General features: G+C 44.5%; 1 protein-coding gene across 1 annotated transcript; it reads left to right on the plus strand.

Moving 5' to 3' along the window:
* Positions 1-564: 564 nt before the first annotated feature.
* Positions 565-16621, plus strand: PPP1R10 (protein phosphatase 1 regulatory subunit 10). Its single transcript, XM_075259206.1, has 19 exons — positions 565-1301; positions 9693-9810; positions 9898-9984; positions 10162-10297; positions 10709-10760; positions 10881-10958; positions 11080-11250; positions 11351-11453; positions 11552-11661; positions 11882-11982; positions 12064-12211; positions 12303-12458; positions 13192-13438; positions 13529-13604; positions 13715-13903; positions 14036-14162; positions 14260-14385; positions 14640-14990; positions 15231-16621. Exons 2-19 carry the CDS (start codon positions 9704-9706, stop codon positions 15335-15337), a joined length of 2472 nt encoding a protein of 823 aa, XP_075115307.1. The 5' UTR covers positions 565-1301; positions 9693-9703; the 3' UTR covers positions 15338-16621.
* The last annotated feature ends 4917 nt before the right edge of the window (positions 16622-21538 follow it).

Genomic DNA, 21538 nt, shown 5'->3' on the forward strand with positions numbered 1-21538 from the left:
GGGGGGGTTAGTCAGCGTAGTTTAGTCAACAGGCGCCATCTTTCTGAAGACCACTCGTAGAGAAGCATAGGAGATGGCTTACACAAAATGGCGCCCGAGGGAGACGTTACAAAAAAAGGCGAGCTCTCGCGCTCTAGTTGACTCCGCCCACTCACCACATGAAAGGGCGTTGACGCCGTTACGTCACCCCAGCTAAGAATTGCCTCATATGGCATAAATACTAACATTTTACCTCAGTTAGTCGCCATTTTGAGGCGGCTTCAGTCAAGTAGAAGAAGAGGAACAAGAATCCACCAGTGTGGTCGCGCGTTATACACACAGAAGCGTGTTATCGTCGAGTTAAAGCCCGTGGGCGGAGGCAACGGCACTGGCGGTTAGCCGGCTCGTGATTGGTTTAGCCGCCCGACGTCACCAGTCGCTATCCGGTCTCTCAAATCTGCCTGGCTCTTGTAACCAATCGCGTTCCTTATTTCGGCGTTGGGCTGTCTCCGCCCCCATCTGACGTCACGAGCCTATATAAAGCGGAGTGCGTCACCCCTCCGCCATTCCACGCTTCGTCGTCAGGTATGTAGGTTCTCCAGAGCTGTTATCTGTTGTTGGCTCCTTCCCCTCCCCCATCGTGTCCTTCATCCCCTTCAGCCGCCATTTCGTGCCTTCGTTCGTCCCTTGCTTTGTTCAGACGCCATTACTTGCTGTTTTTCTCCCATGTTGGATGCCTCTTTGCCTTGTACTTAATCCATGTCTTTCTTTCCTCACAGGTCTTCACGAATATTCTGGGTTTTCCGCCTCTTCGCCCTGATAATGGACAATAGTTAAAGATTAATAACTAAAGAACTTGAAGCTTTTCCCCCCTTTTAATTTTTGTTGGATGAGTCTGAAGATCAGATTGCTCGAGGAAGCCTCTTCACACGACTTCTAACAATTTTTTTCCCCCCATCCACTCCCGTATCATTTTGTGCCGCTTTGATTAAAACAAAAAAAAGCCGAAAATCTTCCACCATCATCCCCTCTATAGGGTGGTTTCGTCTATAGCATAACCTTAGTCACATACGTAGTCCGTCGTCTTTCCGTGTGAAAGATAAGCTATAGAATAATTTTTTTAAGGTGTGGCAACAAATACCAAGACGGTGACTTGCTACGCCCTATAGAACATGGCCACCACAGACTTTTTCATGTGGTCATAAATCTGAGGCACATTTGTAAGGCTACATACCCCCCCCCCCCCCCTTCCCCTTGTTACTTTTTCTTCCTCTTTTTAGCCCAATACCTACGTACGACGCACAGGAGGAAAGTTTTGGATAGTAAGTGTTGCTTTTTTCGAACGACCTTGGAAAAAACAAAATCAATTTTTTTTTTATTACTCCTCATACCCCTCTACCACTGAAAAAAAACAAAAAAAAAAGTCCTAACTTCATAAAAAGCCCAATCCTACGGACTCTAGAAACAATGGCACAGTTTGAATCCTTAAGGCAAGACGAAAGCTGCAGAGAAAGATTTACCCTCTTGGTTTTTTTCCGTGCGCCATCACGTGTATCTTCTCTATAATTTGGCATGCCTATTCACCTCATACAGTAGACGAGAAGATGTTCTAGTGCTAGAGGTTGGATAAGCGGGCGTCTATGAGCCGCACTTACGCAGGGGGTTAGGGTTTTTCCTTAATGAGCTCCCACACTAGAGATGATGTTGGGAGCCCGTGGTCATAAAGCTTCATCTCTGTGTGGGAGACAATACAATACGAAGGGGAGTCTTAAAGCTTTTGACCTGGACGAGAGACAACCTGAAAAGATCCATGAGCAATCTGTACATAAAGATTGCAGGGAGAGACGTTACAGAAATGAACCTGATGGCAAATTTTCGAGATTAAACCCCCCCTCAAACCAGGCAGGAAGAGAAGTAGAGACGTAAATGACAGATATGGAAGGGGGCTAGGATAACCCGACCTAGGCTATGATATCTATGGATACGTTCTATTTATTTTGCAGCTTCCCTGTTTTGGTTCTACCTCCATATTACTGTAGTAACTGTTATTTTGTGTCCTTAAGGAATTGATATTTACACCTCAGTGGGTTCCAATTATTACTATTCTTTTTTTTTTTCCGGGCAAAATTACCTAAGAGAATTGCATGCAATCTAGCAATAAAGATTGCCAACCTCCTACCGGGGCATCTTTGTAGCATCGAAATATTACACTAATGACTGTTCTTAGGCCGTGGGATCCTCGGGCTTTGTTGTTCTATGTCATTATCTTTCTGTACATTTTTTGGACATGCTTGGCATTTCATAATCTCCATTTCGTCTTGGCTTTATTATTACAACACACATTTCATCGTCGCCGTAAATCTATTGATTATTTTTTATAGATATATAATATAATTCTTTGCGTATCTTTTTTTATTTATATAGATATATTAATAATTTTTTTATATTTAATTCTTAGTATGTTTATATCTTTCTATAGTTTTCTATTTGCTTGCCGAAAAGGTTCCAGTTTTATTTTTTTATAGATTATATTATGTCCTTGATTATTTTTTTTAGCCTGACTTTTTATTGCTTTTTTTTTTGTACATTTTTGTATTTAGTTTTTTTTATTTATTTTTTGTTGCCTTTTGCTAATTTGAAGCTTCAGATCCTTTCTCCAAAATGGCTGCCGTGCTTGTTGTTTTTCGATCTCTAGCAAGTTCCAACAGCAAAATGGCTCCTTGTCCCTCCTTTGTTTTTTTTTTTCCCGGCCGGGGCTTACAGGAGGGGGGGTGTACTGCAGTGGGTTGGCCTGTCGGATCAGCTTTTAGGAACGCCCCCATTACATCTACAAATGTCCCCTGATGAAGGGGGAGGGGAGAAAAGAGACTAGACGGGTCTTAGGACCTGCATTTTATACCGCTCTGCCCTCTTACAGATTATCATACAATGGTGCAAGGAACCAATTCTAGATCTTTTTTTTTAACAATTACGTGTATTTTTTAAAAAAAAAATTGTATTTTGGTTTTTTTACTGTGAACATACTGACCTCTATCCGAATACATGTCCTTCATTTCTATCTCGTAGCCTATACAGTAAATTTTTGTTCCATGGCCAGAAGGTTTTTTTTTTTTACTTGATTTATAGAATTTTCTGAATTTTTGCCCATTTTTATATAGATATGCCAGGTATGTCTTAGATTTTACCTATTTGGGAAAACAAAAACCGCTAAGTGCCGTCGGGTTGCGGTTGTTCTGTGCTCGGTTTGGCCATAGGTATGCTTGGCTTTGTCGTCGGTACACTCTTTATAAGACTTGTGGTTAAGCTTATTGTATATATTATATATATTCTATATGACCTATGTTCTATCTATAATATGCCATGCTGTAGTTGTCAGTGTAGCCATGCGCTGTGTAGTTGTGCACATACCGTATACATGTGTAGGTATCATAGATTATTAGGTCATTGTTCTTATGATCTATCTTTGCTCCTTTTTATGGAGAACCATTGCAGGTCCCGAGTCCTGAGCTGCTCCGGACGAGGCCCCGTCAGGTTCATCGATGTTTAGTTACGATGGTCGTCGGCAAAGCTTTTATTCATTTTTGGGGGGGGTTTATTGACATAATAGTAAAAAAAAACAAAACGTAGTTATAGCTTAATATTTCTAGTCTTGCACGTCACTGCTTATTTCTGATATTTTCCTCGTAGCATTCAGACGGAGCCTTTTTTTTTTTTTTTGTAGCCCTGACATGGTTAATCGGTTTGCCAAGGACACTTGTGTATATTTTTTTTTCTTCTCTTTACCGTTACCAGCATTGTAGGCTAGCTCTTACTTGCCAAAATGTCTTGCCATAAACGTTGCCGGGAATCAAAGGGTGAGTAATATGGAGCCAGTGTTTCCGCTGCAGTTAGCACAGAGACAACTCTTACGGCTTTCATCATTGCATGTAATGAGTGGAATAGAAGGATGGTCCTGCAAGATGACGCCGGCTCAAGTGGTGGTAAGAGAATACCCCGGTGTGTCAGTACGTATGAATGTGCAGATGGATGGATGTCTTGTATATATTACACATATATATATATATATATATATATATTACTATAGAGAGAGAGAGAACTACGACAACATAACTCAGGGGTCTTGTGCCCCTAACATATATATAGAGCGAGATATGTCTTTCTATACATATATATGTCAAACTTGACACCTCTAAAAGTTCATCAGCGTCCTGTTGATTGACTTTATAAGGCAGGCACGTGTTGTATGCATGTTAATATAAATCTAGTTCATGGGCCTATACGCCCCACTCTCCCAAGGAACGGCATCACCGCTGACCATGGGTTGTGTCTGGTATTAGAGCTCAGGTCCATTCAAGTGAGTAGGACTGAGGTGCAATACCGAACACAACCAGTGGGGAACGGTTTTGCAAAGGGGGGGGTAGGGGTGCAGACTTTACGGTGAAAAATTAGCCTGGTACCACAAAAAATGTATGTTATGAAGAATGAGATGAATTCATCTTACATGCTGTCAGAGCACCTGGGCCCATTTGGTAGCGGGGCCCTGCTGTACTCTTGATAATGGGGCCTGGGTGTTCTCATCGCTTGTATGTCGCCCCTATAATACCGCCAGTCTCTTCTGACAGAGCAGTATGTAGCATCACATACGTGTTTGTGGCTTCTGTGGTACGTCATACAACCCCTGTACACATAAGCGGTCGTGTGATTGGCTCGTGTGCTGCTGTCCTACATTGGAGCCAATCAATTCAAAAGGTTTTCCCACTAATACCTTATTCACACGGCCGCGTATAGAATGGCTCCCGTTTCTTTACAGGGACCCGTTCACTTCGCAATGGGCCAAGCTGGGAAATAGAGCGTGTTCTATTTTTTAACAGATGTCAGGTGTCACTTTGGCCTTGTGAATCAGCTCTTACAGTAACCCTGGCCCACATAATATTATATATATATATATATATATATATATATATATATATATATATATTATATCTATCTATAGTTGGGGGGTTCCAGCAATCACCAGAATGGGGGTCTTCATGTACCCTATTTTAATAGCATGGTAGTCTGTGTACGTGACAGTTGCTCTGTTTCCTTCTATGGGACTGACAGGTGGTGGCCGAGCACAACATAGGTCAGTCCAATAGAAGTGAATGGAGTAGTCGCACACGCGCTCGCTCCTCCCAGTGAAGTATTCTTGAGTTTGCTTGGTAATTCAGGGGTCAGACCTTTATTCCCCAATCTGTAGATAAGAGGTGTCACTGGGAAATCCCATTTCTGTAATGCCGTGTTGCACAGGGGTTGCATCAGATATCAGTAATATTATGAGAGCACTTTTGGCATTGCATCAGCTATAATATAGTCACAAAGTAAAGGGGAGAATGAGTGCAATGCAAAGGTGCGATGGCAAAATATATGCAGGCGGTGCGATACTGTGCGTGTTACTGTGCGTGTGTGCGAGTGTTTGTGTGTTCGGCTCCGTCTCTGCAGGGAAATCATCTAGGAACAGCCTTGTCTTTCAGGGAGAGGAGGGGGCGGCGGCCTCTGGCCATCTTACAAGGGCTCTCTGTCTCCCCCTACCTGGCAACGGTGGCAAAACAGAATGTGTAGTGTCTGAACATTATGCAAGATACTCGATGCAAGTGTCTGAGGCCTGTAGGAAGAGTCTTGCCTCCTTATATTTCGGGAATAGGATTTAATAATTTTTTTCAAATATTTAGCTCTTTTTCTTTTCCAACTTGCTTTCTTACGCCTCATGTCATACATTTGTCAATGACGTTCATAGTAAGGATAAAAGTCTGCTTTTTTTTTTTTTCGTCTCATCTACTGTAAGTGTTTAAAAAAAAAAGACAAAAGAAAACAAGACGACACGACCGAAATTCTCTGCAGCTTTGTAAACCTCTTGCCTCAACAAATCTAAACTGTGACCCATCCCAGAGTCTGTAAAGCGACCATTATAATAGTCGAATCTCATCTGTAACTGGATCCTTTTCATTCCAATAGCCCTAAGCCTCGGGACCTGTTCACACCTCAGCTCCTTATTCGTTTTGGTGTTTATCATTTCCAAAAATTTGGACTGGATCTAACATGACTAAAATGAAAGGTTCTCCATCTGTTGCCTGCTGGCACTGAATCGCACTTTTTGGCTTCCATGCGGAGCTGATAGGGGTCCCGGGGCACAAACAGGGTGATGGATCCCTTGGAAGTTGGTTCACACGGGCTTATGGGCCATGACAACAAAAATCTATTTAAATCAGTGAAAATCGTCCTGATAAATATCTGTAATGTCAAGTGCATGCTTACCCGCTTATAAGACGACGCTCACACCTGCACAGAAGTCTCGGATGAAAAGTTACGGCTTTTTCATCTGGCGCTGTCTGTTAAAAAAAATAAGATACCTGATGGACTCCTTAGGGAGCCTTCACACGGAGTAAATGCGCGTGTATTTTTGCAAAATACACGTGTAAAAAATAAGACTCCCATTGACTTCAATGACATTTTACCGGCGTATTTTTATACGTGTAAAAAATATCATCGAAGTCAATGGGAGTCTTATTTTTACACCTGTATTTTGCAAAAATACAGGTGCATTTACTCCGTGTGAAGGCTCCCTTATAGTCAATGGGGTCCTTATGGGATTTGTCGTTTAATGGGCCGTTCTTCTGGTCCTGCAAAGAGCAGATAGAAGGCTGCAAGTGTGAACTCTACACCTCTGTATCCTATTCTGCAGTATACATATGTATATATATATATATTATATATAGATATATATACTTACTGATGATATCTATATAAGCCACATTACAGCTCGCACTTGCTGTAGTCATATACAGAGAGTGACTTGTTATACAACTATTGTGCGGTAAGATACGTGAAGGGGATGACGCCTAAGGGTCTTCATTGGTGGCTGGATCTTTTTGTCCAATCAATGATATAGCATTTTCACATTGGGGTGATCATTCGATCGCCCGTTCTACCCCTCTGTCATAGCGGTAATGTCATTGTCAGATGACAAACATTGGCTTTTAATCCCCTCGATGAAAAGATGGCGGCAAAGACAAATGTTCTGTCGTTTTAATGGGCAGCAATGATCAGGTTGGAGCAATCGTTGCTTTGTGTAAAAGGCCATTAGGAATCAGTCCACACAATGGGCATGATCTAGTGTCAGTGTACAGAGACAACCCCTGTAATGTGCAGTATATTCTATATATGATATGACGAAATGGCCTAATGACAGAACTATTAGATCTGGCGTACATGAGTCCGGCTATAGGTTTATGTACCTGACCTCCAAGGAAACGTGCCGTATGTTGGGGAGGCCGGACACTTGTCACCACATGACTCCCCATATTTAATATTTCCTTTTTGTTCTTTGCATTAAAGGGGTCTCCCATGTACATAGATATTTTTAAATTTGTAGATAATTAAAAGTTAAACATTTTTGCAAATATAAGTAATGAAACATTTTGCAGAGTCACAGTCTTGTCATCTTGATCGGTTGCCAGTGGATACGACCATGAATGCTGGAACTTTCTAAGGTCAGAAAATCAGCCATGATGTCCTTATTGTGGTCGGGTTATCTTCTCATACATGTAGTGTCCTCCTGATAACCAGCCATGATGTCCTTATTGTGGTCAGGTTATCTTCTCATACATGTAGTGTCCTCTCCTGATAACCAGCCATGATGTCCTTATTGTGGTCAGGTTATCTTCTCATACATGTAGTGTCCTCTTGATAACCAGCCATGATGTCCTTATTGTGGTCCGGTTATCTTCTCATACATGTAGTGTCCCCTCCTGATAACCAGCCATGATGTCCTTATTGTGGTCAGGTTATCTTCTCATACATGTAGTGTCCTCCTGATAACCAGCCATGATGTCCTTATTGTGGTCGGGTTATCTTCTCATACATGTAGTGTCCTCCTGATAACCAGCCATGATGTCCTTATTGTGGTCGGGTTATCTTCTCATACATGTAGTGTCCTCCTGATAACCAGCCATGATGTCCTTATTGTGGTCGGGTTATCTTCTCATACATGTAGTGTCCTCCTGATAACCAGCCATGATGTCCTTATTGTGGTCGGGTTATCTTCTCATACATGTAGTGTCCTCCTGATAACCAGCCATGATGTCCTTATTGTGGTCCGGTTATCTTCTCATACATGTAGTGTCCCCTCCTGATAACCAGCCATGATGTCCTTATTGTGGTCAGGTTATCTTCTCATACATGCAGTGTCCTCCTGATAACCAGCCATGATGTCCTTATTGTGGTCAGGTTATCTTCTCATACATGTAGTGTCCTCCTGATAACCAGCCATGATGTCCTTATTGTGGTCGGGTTATCTTCTCATACATGTAGTGTCCTCCTGATAACCAGCCATGATGTCCTTATTGTGGTCAGGTTATCTTCTCATACATGTAGTGTCCTCCTGATAACCAGCCATGATGTCCTTATTGTGGTCGGGTTATCTTCTCATACATGTAGTGTCCCCTCCTGATAACCAGCCATGATGTCCTTATTGTGGTCGGGTTATCTTCTCATACATGTAGTGTCCTCCTGATAACCAGCCATGATGTCCTTATTGTGGTCAGGTTATCTTCTCATACATGTAGTGTCCCCTCCTGATAACCAGCCATGATGTCCTTATTGTGGTCGGGTTATCTTCTCATACATGTAGTGTCCTCCTGATAACCAGCCATGATGTCCTTATTGTGGTCAGGTTATCTTCTCATACATGTAGTGTCCTCTCCTGATAACCAGCCATGATGTCCTTATTGTGGTCAGGTTATCTTCTCATACATGTAGTGTCCTCCTGATAACCAGCCATGATGTCCTTATTGTGGTCGGGTTATCTTCTCATACATGTAGTGTCCTCCTGATAACCAGCCATGATGTCCTTATTGTGGTCGGGTTATCTTCTCATACATGTAGTGTCCTCCTGATAACCAGCCATGATGTCCTTATTGTGGTCAGGTTATCTTCTCATACATGTAGTGTCCTCCTGATAACCAGCCATGATGTCCTTATTGTGGTCCGGTTATCTTCTCATACATGTAGTGTCCTCCTGATAACCCGGCTACAATAAGAGAATCATAGTTGGGTTCCTGACAAGTCTCAGACCATAGAAAGTTTCTGCATTAGTGGTTGTATCCATTGGCAACCGATCAAGACTACAGACGTCACCACCGAGATGGCTAGAGGAAATCTTTAAAGCTCTATGGAATTTTTAACTACTTACATTTGCAAAAATGTCTAACTTTTAATTATCTACAAATAGAGATCTGATTCTGTACGTGGGAGACCCCTTTAATCCAGAACTCATTCACATGAACCTATTGCTGGTCCATCCATGAGCTGGCCAGGACAGGAACGGCTCCCATATTCGGCTTCATACATGCCTCCTGTATTTATGTGTTATACAGCCGTGTGCATGAGCCATTACAGGGGCCGTCCAGGGTAACACAGGTTCATAGGTCGTGTCTGGTATTGAGGTGAATAGGACTGAGCTGCTATACCAGACACAATCTGTGGACGTATGTGGTGCCGAACCCTTTAAGCATGGGCACTTCTCTCATATTGCTGGTACATGATCGGGTCTGGACTGGCCCATTTATGTTCTCCGTCTTTCACATGCTACTTGCCAATTGTATTTCAAAAATATCATGTAAGTTAATGACCCCCTCTTTTTTTTTTTTTTTTTTTTTTTTTTTTTTCTTCCTTAGCCACTAACAATATGGGGTCCGGACCTATAGACCCCCTTGAGCTCCTGAAGGGCCTAGACTGTTTCCTCGGACAGGAAGGCGAAGTGAAGGCTGTCGATGCAATGACCAAAATATACAAGTAGGTTTATCTAGACGTTGGCGTCATTTCCTTATCCAGGTATTCACGGATTCGGCAAAATCTTACATTTCCAATTGTTTCCCACAGCTTAATGAAAGAATCTAAAAAGATGGTGAGCCGGTGTATCTACCTGAACATTATCCTGCAGACGCAAGCCCCAGAAATTCTCTCCAAGTAAGTGACCGTTCAGACGTGTCTGTCAGAAAGCTGCAGCATATCATCTTACCACTGAACAACATGTGCGGGTTCACCCCGCTACATCTGTATTTGCCACAACATAGAGAGGAGCAAAAGTAGAAGATGGATTTGGGGGTAGACCATGTATGTGAACCTCTTTGTCTGCTCTTTCAGGTTTATTCGTGTCGGGGGATACAAGTTACTGAATAATTGGCTGACCTATGCCCGAACCAATAACAACAGCCCGCTGCTCCACCAGATCCTCCTCACCCTGCAACACTTACCTCTGACCGTGGACCACCTAAAACTGGTAAGGGAACGTACAGCGAAACAGTGTATATTACAGCAGGTTTGTAGTAGAGCAAACGAAACCCAGTCAGTTCATGTGAATGGGGCAACACGGTGTCTCAGCGGTTAGCACTGTAGCCTTGCAGCGCTGGAGTCCTGGGTTCGAATCCCACCAGGAACAACATCTGCAAGGAGTTTGTATGTTCTCCTGTGTTTGCGTGGATTTCCTCCCATTCTACAAAGACATACTGAAAAAAATATACATTGTGATCCCTATATGGGGTTCACAATCTACATAAGAAAAAATAGGATATATATATATATATATATATATATATATATATATATATATATATATATATATATATATGTCTGAACATATTCCAATCCTGTAGGGATTACGTACGAACAATCCTCTTTCTTGTCTCCACAGAACAACACAGCCAAACTGGTGAAGCAGCTCAGCAAAACCAGTGAAGATGAAGGTAAGCTATATTGTGTGTTTGTATGTCTATAGACAGATGTGATGTCAGTGCTGCCGCCGCCGTCCATGGTTGTAGTAAAGCACAAAGAGCTAAATAGTTTCCATGCGATTTTTCTTTCAGAGCTTCGGAAGTTGGCATCAGTTTTGGTCAGCGACTGGATGATGGTTATCCGAACCCAAAGCAACCTCCTACCTCCAGGTGAGATGACGCAGCCTTTGCCACCGCAGAAGAAATGTCTTTCTAGTTCATCTTCGGGTACGATATTGTATCTGAGACCGCGCACGCACTAAACGTATTCTCTTGTATTTCCTGCCGACAGAAAAAGACAAAAAGAAAAAGAAAGAAGACACTAAAGTGCGATCACCTATCGCCGATAAGAGCGCCGAGGCGAAAGCCGAAGCCCGAGCCGAGGAGCAAGGTGATAAAAAGAAAGAGAAACCAAAGGCCCCACGGACGACAGCCCCAAGTCACGCCAAATTCAGATCCACCGGTAAGTGGCCTCTCTGTGGTCGTTACAGGTTTTCTTATCCCGATTTAGGATCTTTTTCTTTTTGACAGATTTACTTATTTTCTGCTGTTTCCTCTTTTAGGTCTTGAAGTTGAAGCTCCTTCTCCTGCCCCCAGCAAGAAACCAACAACAGTTCCTGTTATATCTGACAAATACTTGAAGCCAGTCCCAGTAAAGAGGCAGGGGTGAGTAAGAGGGCTCATCGCTGTGATGTTTGGTATTTTATAAGTTTGTCCTCTGTTATGTAGTTCCTGATTTGCTCACACCTGTATTATTCCACCAGATCCGTGCCCACCGCTGCCGATGCCGCTCCTGCCGAGAAAAAGTACAAACCTCTCAATACTACGCCAAACGCTGCCAAAGAAATCAAAGTCAAGATCATTCCTCCTCAGCGTACGTACCGATCCCGATATCTCTCCCTGTCCTCCGCATCCTTAATCCTGATTCCCTCTGTCCAGGGTCAGCAGTTCTTGCTGCCATGTTTGTTAGTGACTTCCTTGTTTTCGTCTTGACCCTGTTTCCTTTTTAAATACTCCATTATCTGTATCCGTAATTGTCCTTTTCCTCTCCTCTGTATTCCCTCCAATAACACATTTGCATCCTCTTTCTACAGCTATGGAGAGTTTAGGTTTTCTGGACGCACTGAATTCTGCGCCCGTTCCCGGAATCAAGATCAAGAAGAAGAAAAAAGCAGTTTCTCCAACAAGTAATAAGGTAAGTTGGTGCCCAGTCTGAGCTTAGACCAAGTCTGATCGGTCATATCTGTATCTAATATATACACTTTGGTATTTGCAGCCCAGTCCATTTGACAGCAAGTCCCCAGGAGAGGCATCCAATATAAGCAAGCCATCGTCTCCTGAACCAGAGCCGCCAGCTGAAGGGATGGATGTGGAGAGGCCGGGGACGCCGGTGCCTGCTGTGGAGCTTCCAGAACCCATGGAGAGTAAGTCCTGATGATTTTTCTACTATGGTTTCCCTCATTGTTTCCTTCTTTCTATATCTGTATCTAATCTATCATGTCACCTCTTTTGTAGCTTCTGCTCCTGCTCCGGCATCCACAGAAGTAAAACCTAATGAACCTGAAGTCCCGCTACTAACAAAGAAGGGAAAGAAGAGGAAAAACGTCAGCTGGCCGGATGAGAGCCGTCTGCGGGAGTATTTCTACTTTGAGCTGGATGAAACAGAAAGAGGTAAATTCTAACAAAGTGTCCCTATACAGTCCTAACAAAGTGTCCCTATACAGTCCTAACAAAGTGTCCCTATACAGTCCCATCAAAGTGTCCCTATACAGTCCTAACAAAGTGTCCCTATACAGTCCCATCAAAGTGTCCCTATACAGTCCTATCAAAGTGTCCCTATACAGTCCTAACAAAGTGTCCCTATACAGTCCTAACAAAGTGTCCCTATACAGTCCTAACAAAGTGTCCCTATACAGTCCTAACAAAGTGTCCCTATACAGTCCTATCAAAGTGTCCCTATACAGTCCTATCAAAGTGTCCCTATACAGTCCTATCAAAGTGTCCCTATACAGTCCTAACAAAGTGTCCCTATACAGTCCTATCAAAGTGTCCCTATACAGTCCTAACAAAGTGTCCCTATACAGTCCTATCAAAGTGTCCCTATACAGTCCTATCAAAGTGTCCCTATACAGTCCTATCAAAGTGTCCCTATACAGTCCTATCAAAGTGTCCCTATACAGTCCTATCAAAGTGTCCCTATACAGTCCTATCATAGTGTCCCTATACAGTCCTAACAAAGTGTCCCTATACAGTCCTAACAAAGTGTCCCTATACAGTCCTAACAAAGTGTCCCTATACAGTCCTAACAAAGTGTCCCTATACAGTCCTAACAAAGTGTCCCTATACAGTCCTAACAAAGTGTCCCTATACAGTCCTAACAAAGTGTTCCGTCGTTCCTTTGCAGTCAATGTAAACAAGATCAAGGACTTCGGTGAAGCTGCCAAACGAGAGATGTTAATGGACCGTCGTGCTTTCCAAAACGCCCGGCGACTTAGTCACGATGCCATGGAAGAAGTCATACCCTGGGTACTACCCCGACCCCTGACCCTGCCGGGAGCCCTCGTACAAGTTGGCAGTAACAGTACAGAGAAGCATACCCAGGCAGAGCGAGAAATGGGGATTCTGCAGGAAATCTTTCTATCCAAAGAGAGGTACGTATGTTGTCAGTACAGCGTGGCAGCCAAGATGGCCCCAGTGCGCAGAAAGTGGAATTTTAATATATTTTATCTTGTTCAATACAGTGTTCCTGACACGCCGCATGAGCCAGACCCAGAACCTTATGAACCTTCACCTCCAAAGCTCATCCCCCTGGACGAGGTACGTTCTTTTCCATCCATCTTCTAATGCTTTCATGGTAACCTATATTTCTTCCTTGGCTGAGGGTCGGACCACAAATTAAACCTGTTTTTTTTATAATTCTTCTATAGGAATGTTCCATGGATGATGGGTCTTATATTGAGCCTATGGATCAGAGCGGAGCTTCACAATCTCCAGATTTATCTGGCGGTGCTAAGTTGCCCCCAGTACTTGCCAACTTAATGGGCAGCATGGGTAACACGAAGAGCCAAACCAGTCCCTTGCCAGACACCATGCAGGAGATCTTGACATCCTTAATGGTAAGAGACAGTGTGACAGGTTTATGTGGTGTGACGTCAGAAGCTGCGCCTTGTTAGCACACATGAGTTTTCTGCCCTCTGGTTCTTTTTGAGTGACTTTTTTTTTTTTTTTATGTATATATATTTTTTCAGACTGCACAAGGTAACGCCAAGACGGAGGATTTGATGAAACAGCCTGATTTCTCTGATAAAATAAAACAGCTTTTAGGATCACTACAAAGTCAGACACAGAATCAAAACCAGACCTCGCCAGGACCTCGTAAGTGCCCACAAGAGTGACTTCATGAAAGTAAATGTCTCCCCCTCTGCCATACATTGACTCATATCTAACCAATAATCTGCTACTCCCATTATAGCCGGACCTGGAATGGCAGGACCAATGCCAGCCAACAATGGCTTCCCACCACCAGTACCAAAAAATCCACAACAGCCACCACCGCCTCAGCACTATCCACCTCCTGGGCCTGGTGGACCATACCAAGGTATGTTTTGGGCTTTTCTGTTAAATGGCTGCATGTGTTTGGAATTGGAACTGAATCGGGGCAACACGGTGGCTCAGTGGTTAGCATTGCAGCGCCAGAGTCCTGGGTGTGAATCCTGCCAGGAACAACATCTGCAAGGAGATTGTATGTTCTTCCCGTGTGTGCGTGGATTGAATTGGAACTGAATCTTTCCTGTCATAGAATTAAAGCTGATACAGCTGAGCCTAAATCTAAAATGGAATTCTGTTTTATAGGGCCACATGGACCCCCTCCTGGTCCACGGATGATGGGACCGCCTCCTCCCCGCGACGGTTACTGGGAACCCCCGCCTAATGATATGAGAGGCGAACATCACGAAAACATGGGAGGAAGAGGAAGAATGAGGGGCGACAGAGGACATCCGCCTCCCCCTCCACCGTTCCACAGAAATAGAGGCGGCCGAGGAGGTGAGCCAGGATACAGAGGCCGAGGGGGAAGAGGAGGCGAAAGGGGGCCCCCGGGTAGAGGAAGAGATGGGCCTCATGGAATGGAACATAGAGGTTATGGTGGAGAGCATAGAGGTCATGGAGACCACCGAGGGCATGGAGAGCACAGAGGACACGGAGGTAAGGACAACAATGACTGAAGTGGCTTTTAGTTTCGGTATACTTAGAGGTATTGGCATATACACAGGGCCCCCCACCATACTGGATATAGGTGCGAGTCTATAGTCAGCACCTGCACCCACCAGACAATTCTGATATATCTGTGTATAGTCTGCAGGTATATAAGATGAGAGTATCCCTTTAATAGCTGTGATATTTTAGTCCCGATATATAACTCTTCTCTCCTTTTTTTTCCCCCAGATATGTCCCTCCGCCCCGTCTGCCGCCACTTCATGCTGAAAGGAAACTGCCGCTACGAAAACGGCTGCGCTTTCTACCACCCAGGCATCAACGGCCCCCCTCTATAGTGACACCCCCCCCCCCTCCCCCCAAAGAACATTTTACATCAGTGTTTTCCTGAAAGAAAGCGAACAAATGACTTTTGTGAATTCTTTGTCGGATTTCCTTCTTATTATGGCTTCTGTGAGGCCTGAACCCTCTCCCCTCACTAAAGCAGATCTGAAGACGGAGCAGAAAAGTCTGCCTGCCTCACCTTACTCAAGACGCTACTTGAATAGCATTAAAATAGTAAAAAAAAAAAAAAGCGCCTATTACCAAGCACAGCGGGATCTGGAGCGCCGCCCCGGCCTATTCCGTTGACCATTAGAAGGATGGAAATGTCCATTCGACGCATCAGCACGGACTGGAGGAGATGGGAACCCTGAAATAAGGAAAGCGAGTCGTTGTGGCCAAGGCTCGGGCTTACCCAGCTCTATCATATAATAATTCTGTGCTGCTACAGGGTAGTGAATGTCATTGTGATCGCAACACGACAACGGGCAGATCTTTACCCTGTTGTGTGACTATTCACTGCCATTAGTGGTCACAGGCAGCGTAACATTTGGGATCATAGTCACTGGGTGACCCTAGAAGTGGCCTTTGATTGTGTCGCCCTGCGGTTCCCCCGTTGCTCCCTTGCACTTTTTACGATTGTCCCACTTCCTTCCACGTGTTCACACTACAGCAGTGCCACGTGACTCAGTGTTGTCTGCGGACCTTCTAAGAACAAGTATTACGCTGACTTACACTAATGTGGGAAGACTCCTACAGCCTTGTATTGTTATGGACTCCTTTCCTGACTTTGGAAACCACTGATTTTTTTTTTTTTTTTTTTTCTAATAATCTGTATAATGGTAAATTGCAACGATGCTGAGCATCCGTATACTGTATATAGTGACCAGGCTGCTCTGTGTGATGTACAGGGTATCTCTATACAGAGTGTTTCTACTGTTGTGGCCTACCTACGAGGAGTTGATCACAGTCAATCAGTACACAAGGAGGATTTTGCCGTTTCGATAACGGTCTTTTTTTTTTGTCATTAACCCCTTGCAAATTACACCTACATATATTTAAATCCAGTATTAACAGGGCAAAGCTCTGACCTTTGTTACCCACTGACATCACGGGATGGGGGAAGGGCTCCGAGTCCCATCCTGTAAAAACTTGTTTTCTGTGAAAACTGTCCAAGAATATACATTGCATTTCTTTTTAATTGTTAATTGCTTTTTATGGGCCCCTGGAGGGAGCCCGGACGTCTTGGTTTTTTGTCTTTCTTTTTGTATACTTTGTAAATGATAAATAAACCCAATCAGAAGGTGGATTAAATAATTACTGTAAGATTTCTGAAGAAATGGATCGCAGCGAAGTAACATCTGTCTTATATGTGCTTTGGATAGATCCGAGCTGTTAGAAGGATCCCGAGTACGATTATAAGAACATGTCTCTGGGCTGGGGCACCCGTGGTCAGATGTATTGAAGGGATTCTACCACTAAAACTTTTTTTTTTTTTTTGTGGATAAGACATCAGAATAGCCTTTAGACGTGGTCTCCGCTGCGCCGTTCCTTAGAAATACAGTTTTTTACCGGTATGCAAATGAGTTCTCTTGCAGCAAATGGGGGTGGGCCCCAGCGCTCAAACAGCGATGGGGGTGTCCCCACCACTGCCAGAGAACTATCATCAAGCGCAGCCTCCTTCGTCCGCAGCATCATCTTCAATGTCTTCTTCTGGCGCAGGCTCGTAACTTCTAGGCGCACAGGTCATGGGAAAATCGCCACTTGCACAGTATTGTTAGCGTCCATTTTCCCGTGGCCTGTGTGGCTGCGCAGTCTGCTCTGCTAGAAGTTACGAGCCTGCGCCGGAAGAAGACATTGAAGATGACGCTGTGGACGAAGAAGGAGACGGCACTTAGAGATAGTTCTCGGGCAGCAGTGGGGACACCCCCATTGCTGTTTGAGCGCTGGGGCCCGCCCCCATTGCTGCGAGAGAGTTCATTTACATACCGGTAAAAACCAGTATTTCTAAGGAACGGCGCAGCGGAGATCACATCTAAAGGTAAGAGACGAATAGCCTCTCTAAAGATTACTCCGACGTCTTATCCACAAAAAAAAGGTTTTAATGGTAGAATCCCTTTAAGTGTTTCTACAGCGCCACCATAAGGGAATTAAATGGGCAATGATATTTTGACAATTTAGATATAAATCAATAGTACGGGAGAATATAAGATGTGATATACGGTATCAGATGTGCTTTGCTCTCAACAGACTCCTCCCCCTGCCATACTAATAGTTTACTCTGCTATATCTGTCCTTAGATTAACTGCAGGTCACATGACTCAGATTACACATGTCTATGGAGAGGGAAAGGAAGCAGGAGCCGAGAGAGTCAGTGGCTTGGTTTGAATGGAAAGATACTATCACAGACCAAGTACTTTATGAAACGGCAGAGTGCTACGTTTTATGAATTCCATAATTCCCATTAATTTCTATAGGATTTATGGGAACTATACAACAGCCTGCTTAGCTGGATCTGCCTCCGAACGCAAATCTTTATTGCCTTACATCCTACCAGCAGCACAATGATGGGGACTGTACAAGACTGTCCTTGTGTTACTGGTAGGGTAGATGGAATGTTTACTTTAAATTTCTGATCCTGCCCCCACTTACCAGGTTATATAAGGGTAAGTTCACATGGGGTTTTTTTTGGGTCCGGAACCTGAGTTGGCAATTAAAAAAAAGAAAAAAGTATGAATTTCAAAAATATTAATGTATAAAATAAGTTTCTAAAAAAAAAAAATTTCAATTTCAAATGGAGATAATCTTAAAAAAAAATTGGGTATAACTGTAAAAGTCTGAACTATCCAAATCTATTATTTACTAGCATCTGCCCACGACTTTGTCTGCAAGTTGGAGTTGGCACTGAGCCGCTGATATTTCGGCATTCACCGTTGGTTATGATCCGCCGTGTGGCGCCGCGTCCACTTCTGCGTGCCCCTGTCCCATTTGCTCCTCACCTGTCCCTTCGGGCTTTTTACCTACTGTCTGCTCCTAGCTCCCTGCAGCCACTCTCATCCCCCGCACCCATGGCCCTGGCCGCACCCCCTATGCCCTTATCCTCTCTACGCCCCTCCCGCAGCACCCCAGGTCAACCTCCCAACCCCCCTTTTATTGCCTCCACCTGTCGGGCCCCCTCCGCAAAATCCCCTAACTCCCCTGCTGGCACATGCACTGTCCTGCTGCCGAATGACACAGCGTACTCACCTAAGCTGGAGGGTCAGGAAGGCGCAAGACCAGAAAGTTGAGTGCGGCGTCGGGGACTGTCGCGGGCTGCCGAGGACTTCCGACGCAGCGGCCTAGGCTACAGCCGCAAAGTGGTGACGTCCCAGAAGACGTTGTATACATCGGCAATGTGCACGTGCGTTTGCAAATACAGTGTAGTTGCTGTGGCTGGCTGGGCGGTGTCGCGGATCCCGATTGCGCTGGTGTTCGGCAAAGATACCGGGCCCAGAGTGTGGAAGAGGTAGGCCGCTAGAGTAACCTTAACGTGAGCCGGGAAGTGTGAAAGTATATGTAAATGTTATTGCCTGGGATTAGGGGCTAGCCCGGAGGCGGCCATAGGGAGTTTGTGGCTTGCTATGCTAAGAAGTGTGTGGGATTGCAGACCTGCTGCTATGAGTTCTGGTTTTCGGCTGCTCCTGCCAAGAACGTATGTCCGTGATTGTGATGAAAAGTAGCCTATCATTCAATCCTGCCTATGAACTATGTTTGTGGAAAAATTCACGTGAATCGGTTGAGCGGTTTTTGCATGATTGAGGAACAAACATCCAAACACACAAACTTTCCCCTATTCCTGTATATTTCCGTCTGCCAATGGATTTCCTCTTCTCGCCTCCCAGAAAAATAAATAAAAGGTGAACAAAAAGTCATCGCAGAAAATGGCACCGATAATAAGTACAGCGTGGCCGGCTCATACACAGGCCCTGTGTAGCTGTGTCAAAAAATAAAAAATTCATAACCTGTAAGATGAGGCACCTGGAAAAAAAAAAACAACCAAAAGGAAAAAAAAAAAAAGAGGCCGGTTTATTTCTTTTTGTTCATTGATTCACAGCCTATTAAAAAAAAAAAAAAATAAGCCTATTAAAGGGGCCTGTCGGAGTTAAAAAAGTCATTATTTCGTCTGGCGGGTTTTCGGACTCAGATGGACCCGGCTTAGTTCTGATCCCCGGGTAATATAATCAGATGCAGACCGGAGGACGTGCCGCACTCTTTCTCTCCCCCTGATCTCATAGGAGGGGGTAAGGGGTTGGTGCCAGTCCAATGACTCGGGGGTCAGAACAGACGCACTGGAATCCACCAGAATTTTCATTTAGAAGCAAATTCTCATGAGTCCATTACAAGAATCTTCCTCGGAAAGAAGCTTATGGCAAGGTCAGAACTCTTCGGTCACCTCATTTCTAAATCAACTTTTTGTTTCTTTTTCCATCTGGGAGACAAGTTTTTATTTTTCAGTCCAATAACTATGGACTTAGCAAATCTGAACAAGCTGAGCACTATGGAGACCACCCGGTTAGTCCCAGCAATACTACAACCACATGGTTTCATGACTTCCATACTACTGTTAATAGTCGCTAGACTGATTTCTCTCTCATCGAATTTGGAGTCTAGCTCTGTTTGCTAGAGAGACTGGTCCTGACACACCTACGCCCCCTAGTGAGCTCCGCTCTGGACCCCTTCCAGTTTGCCCATCGGCCGGGCATTGGGGTAGATGACGCCATCATCCACCTTCTTCACAGAGCTCTCTCTGACCTGGAGAAACCCACGAACACTGTGAGAATAATGTTCTGTGATTTCTCCAGTGCTTTCAACACCATTCAGCCAGGGCTACTGAGGGAGAAGCTGAACCTTGGTGGTGAGGATCATCATCTGTCCAACTGGATCCTAGACTACCTGACAACCCGCCCTCAGTATGTGAGAGCCCAGGACGGTGTGTCTGACACTGTGATCTGTAGTACGGGGGCACCACAAGGTATAGTTCTTGCCACATTCCTCTTCACACTGTACACTGCTGAATTTAGGCACAACTCCTCCAGCTGTTACTTACAGAAGTACTCCGATGACTCTGCTATAGTCGGCCTTATCACTGATGGCGACGATAGGGAATACAGAGACTTATACCGGGACTGTGTGGACTGGTGCCAGTGGAACCATCTCAGGATTAATGCTGGGAAGACCAAGGAGATGGTGGTGGACTTTAGTAAACAGAGAAGTGCTCCGACCCCGGTGGAGATCCAAGGAACATGTATTGAGATAGTCAGGACCTATAAGTATCTGGGTGTGCTCCTCAATAATAAACTAGACTGGGCTGATCACCTGGAGGCGCTGCACAGAAAGGGCCACAGCAGACTCTACCTGCTCAGGAGGCTGAGGGCCTTCGGAGTCCAGGGGCCACTTCTTAGGGTCTTTTTCAACTCTGTGGTTGCTTCAGCCATCTTTTTCGGTGTGGCCTGCTGGGGGCGCTGTATATCAACCAGGGACAGAAATAGACTTGACAGGCTGATCAGGAGGGCCAGCTCTGTCCTGGGGAGCCCCCTGGACCCAGTACAGGTGGTGGGTGACAGAAGGATACTGTCCGTGGTGACCTCCATGCAGGAGAACAAATCCCACCCCATGTATGGGACCTTGATGGGACTTGGCAGCACTGTAAGTGACCGTCTGCTTCACCCCAAGTGTGAGAAGGAGCTATCGCAGGTCCTTCCTTCCAACCGCGACCAGGCTGTATAATCTACATCAGACCAAACGAAGACACTCCGCACAGAGAACTAATGATTATGACCATGAAGTCTTCCTTCTTTCTTCTCTGTTCCTTAGCTGCTATGGACTCCTAGTATATCTTTCTCAGCATTTGTGTGTCTACTACTTCTGTAATATATTACTGTGTATTATCCTGTATCTGTATTACTAGGCTGCTGTAACATACTGAGTATCCCCACTGTAGGACTATTAAAGGATTATCTTATCTTTAAAAAGCTGTGGGGTTAACCAGGAGCTGCTCTCTTGCCAGAAAGTCAATAATCATATTGCCCTGGATGAAGGCCAGTCTCATCAACAATTATCTGGTCTACATTTGGGTGCACCTACAGTAAGTTGGAAGCAGATGGGCCCGGCCGTAGTGACCTCCACCCAGCGTAATGAAGCCTGACTCTTCTGGCCTTATAGCAAATTGTTAACAAGTT

Source organism: Leptodactylus fuscus, chromosome 11 (genome assembly GCF_031893055.1).
Source record: "Leptodactylus fuscus isolate aLepFus1 chromosome 11, aLepFus1.hap2, whole genome shotgun sequence".
Lineage (NCBI taxonomy): Eukaryota > Metazoa > Chordata > Amphibia > Anura > Leptodactylidae > Leptodactylus > Leptodactylus fuscus.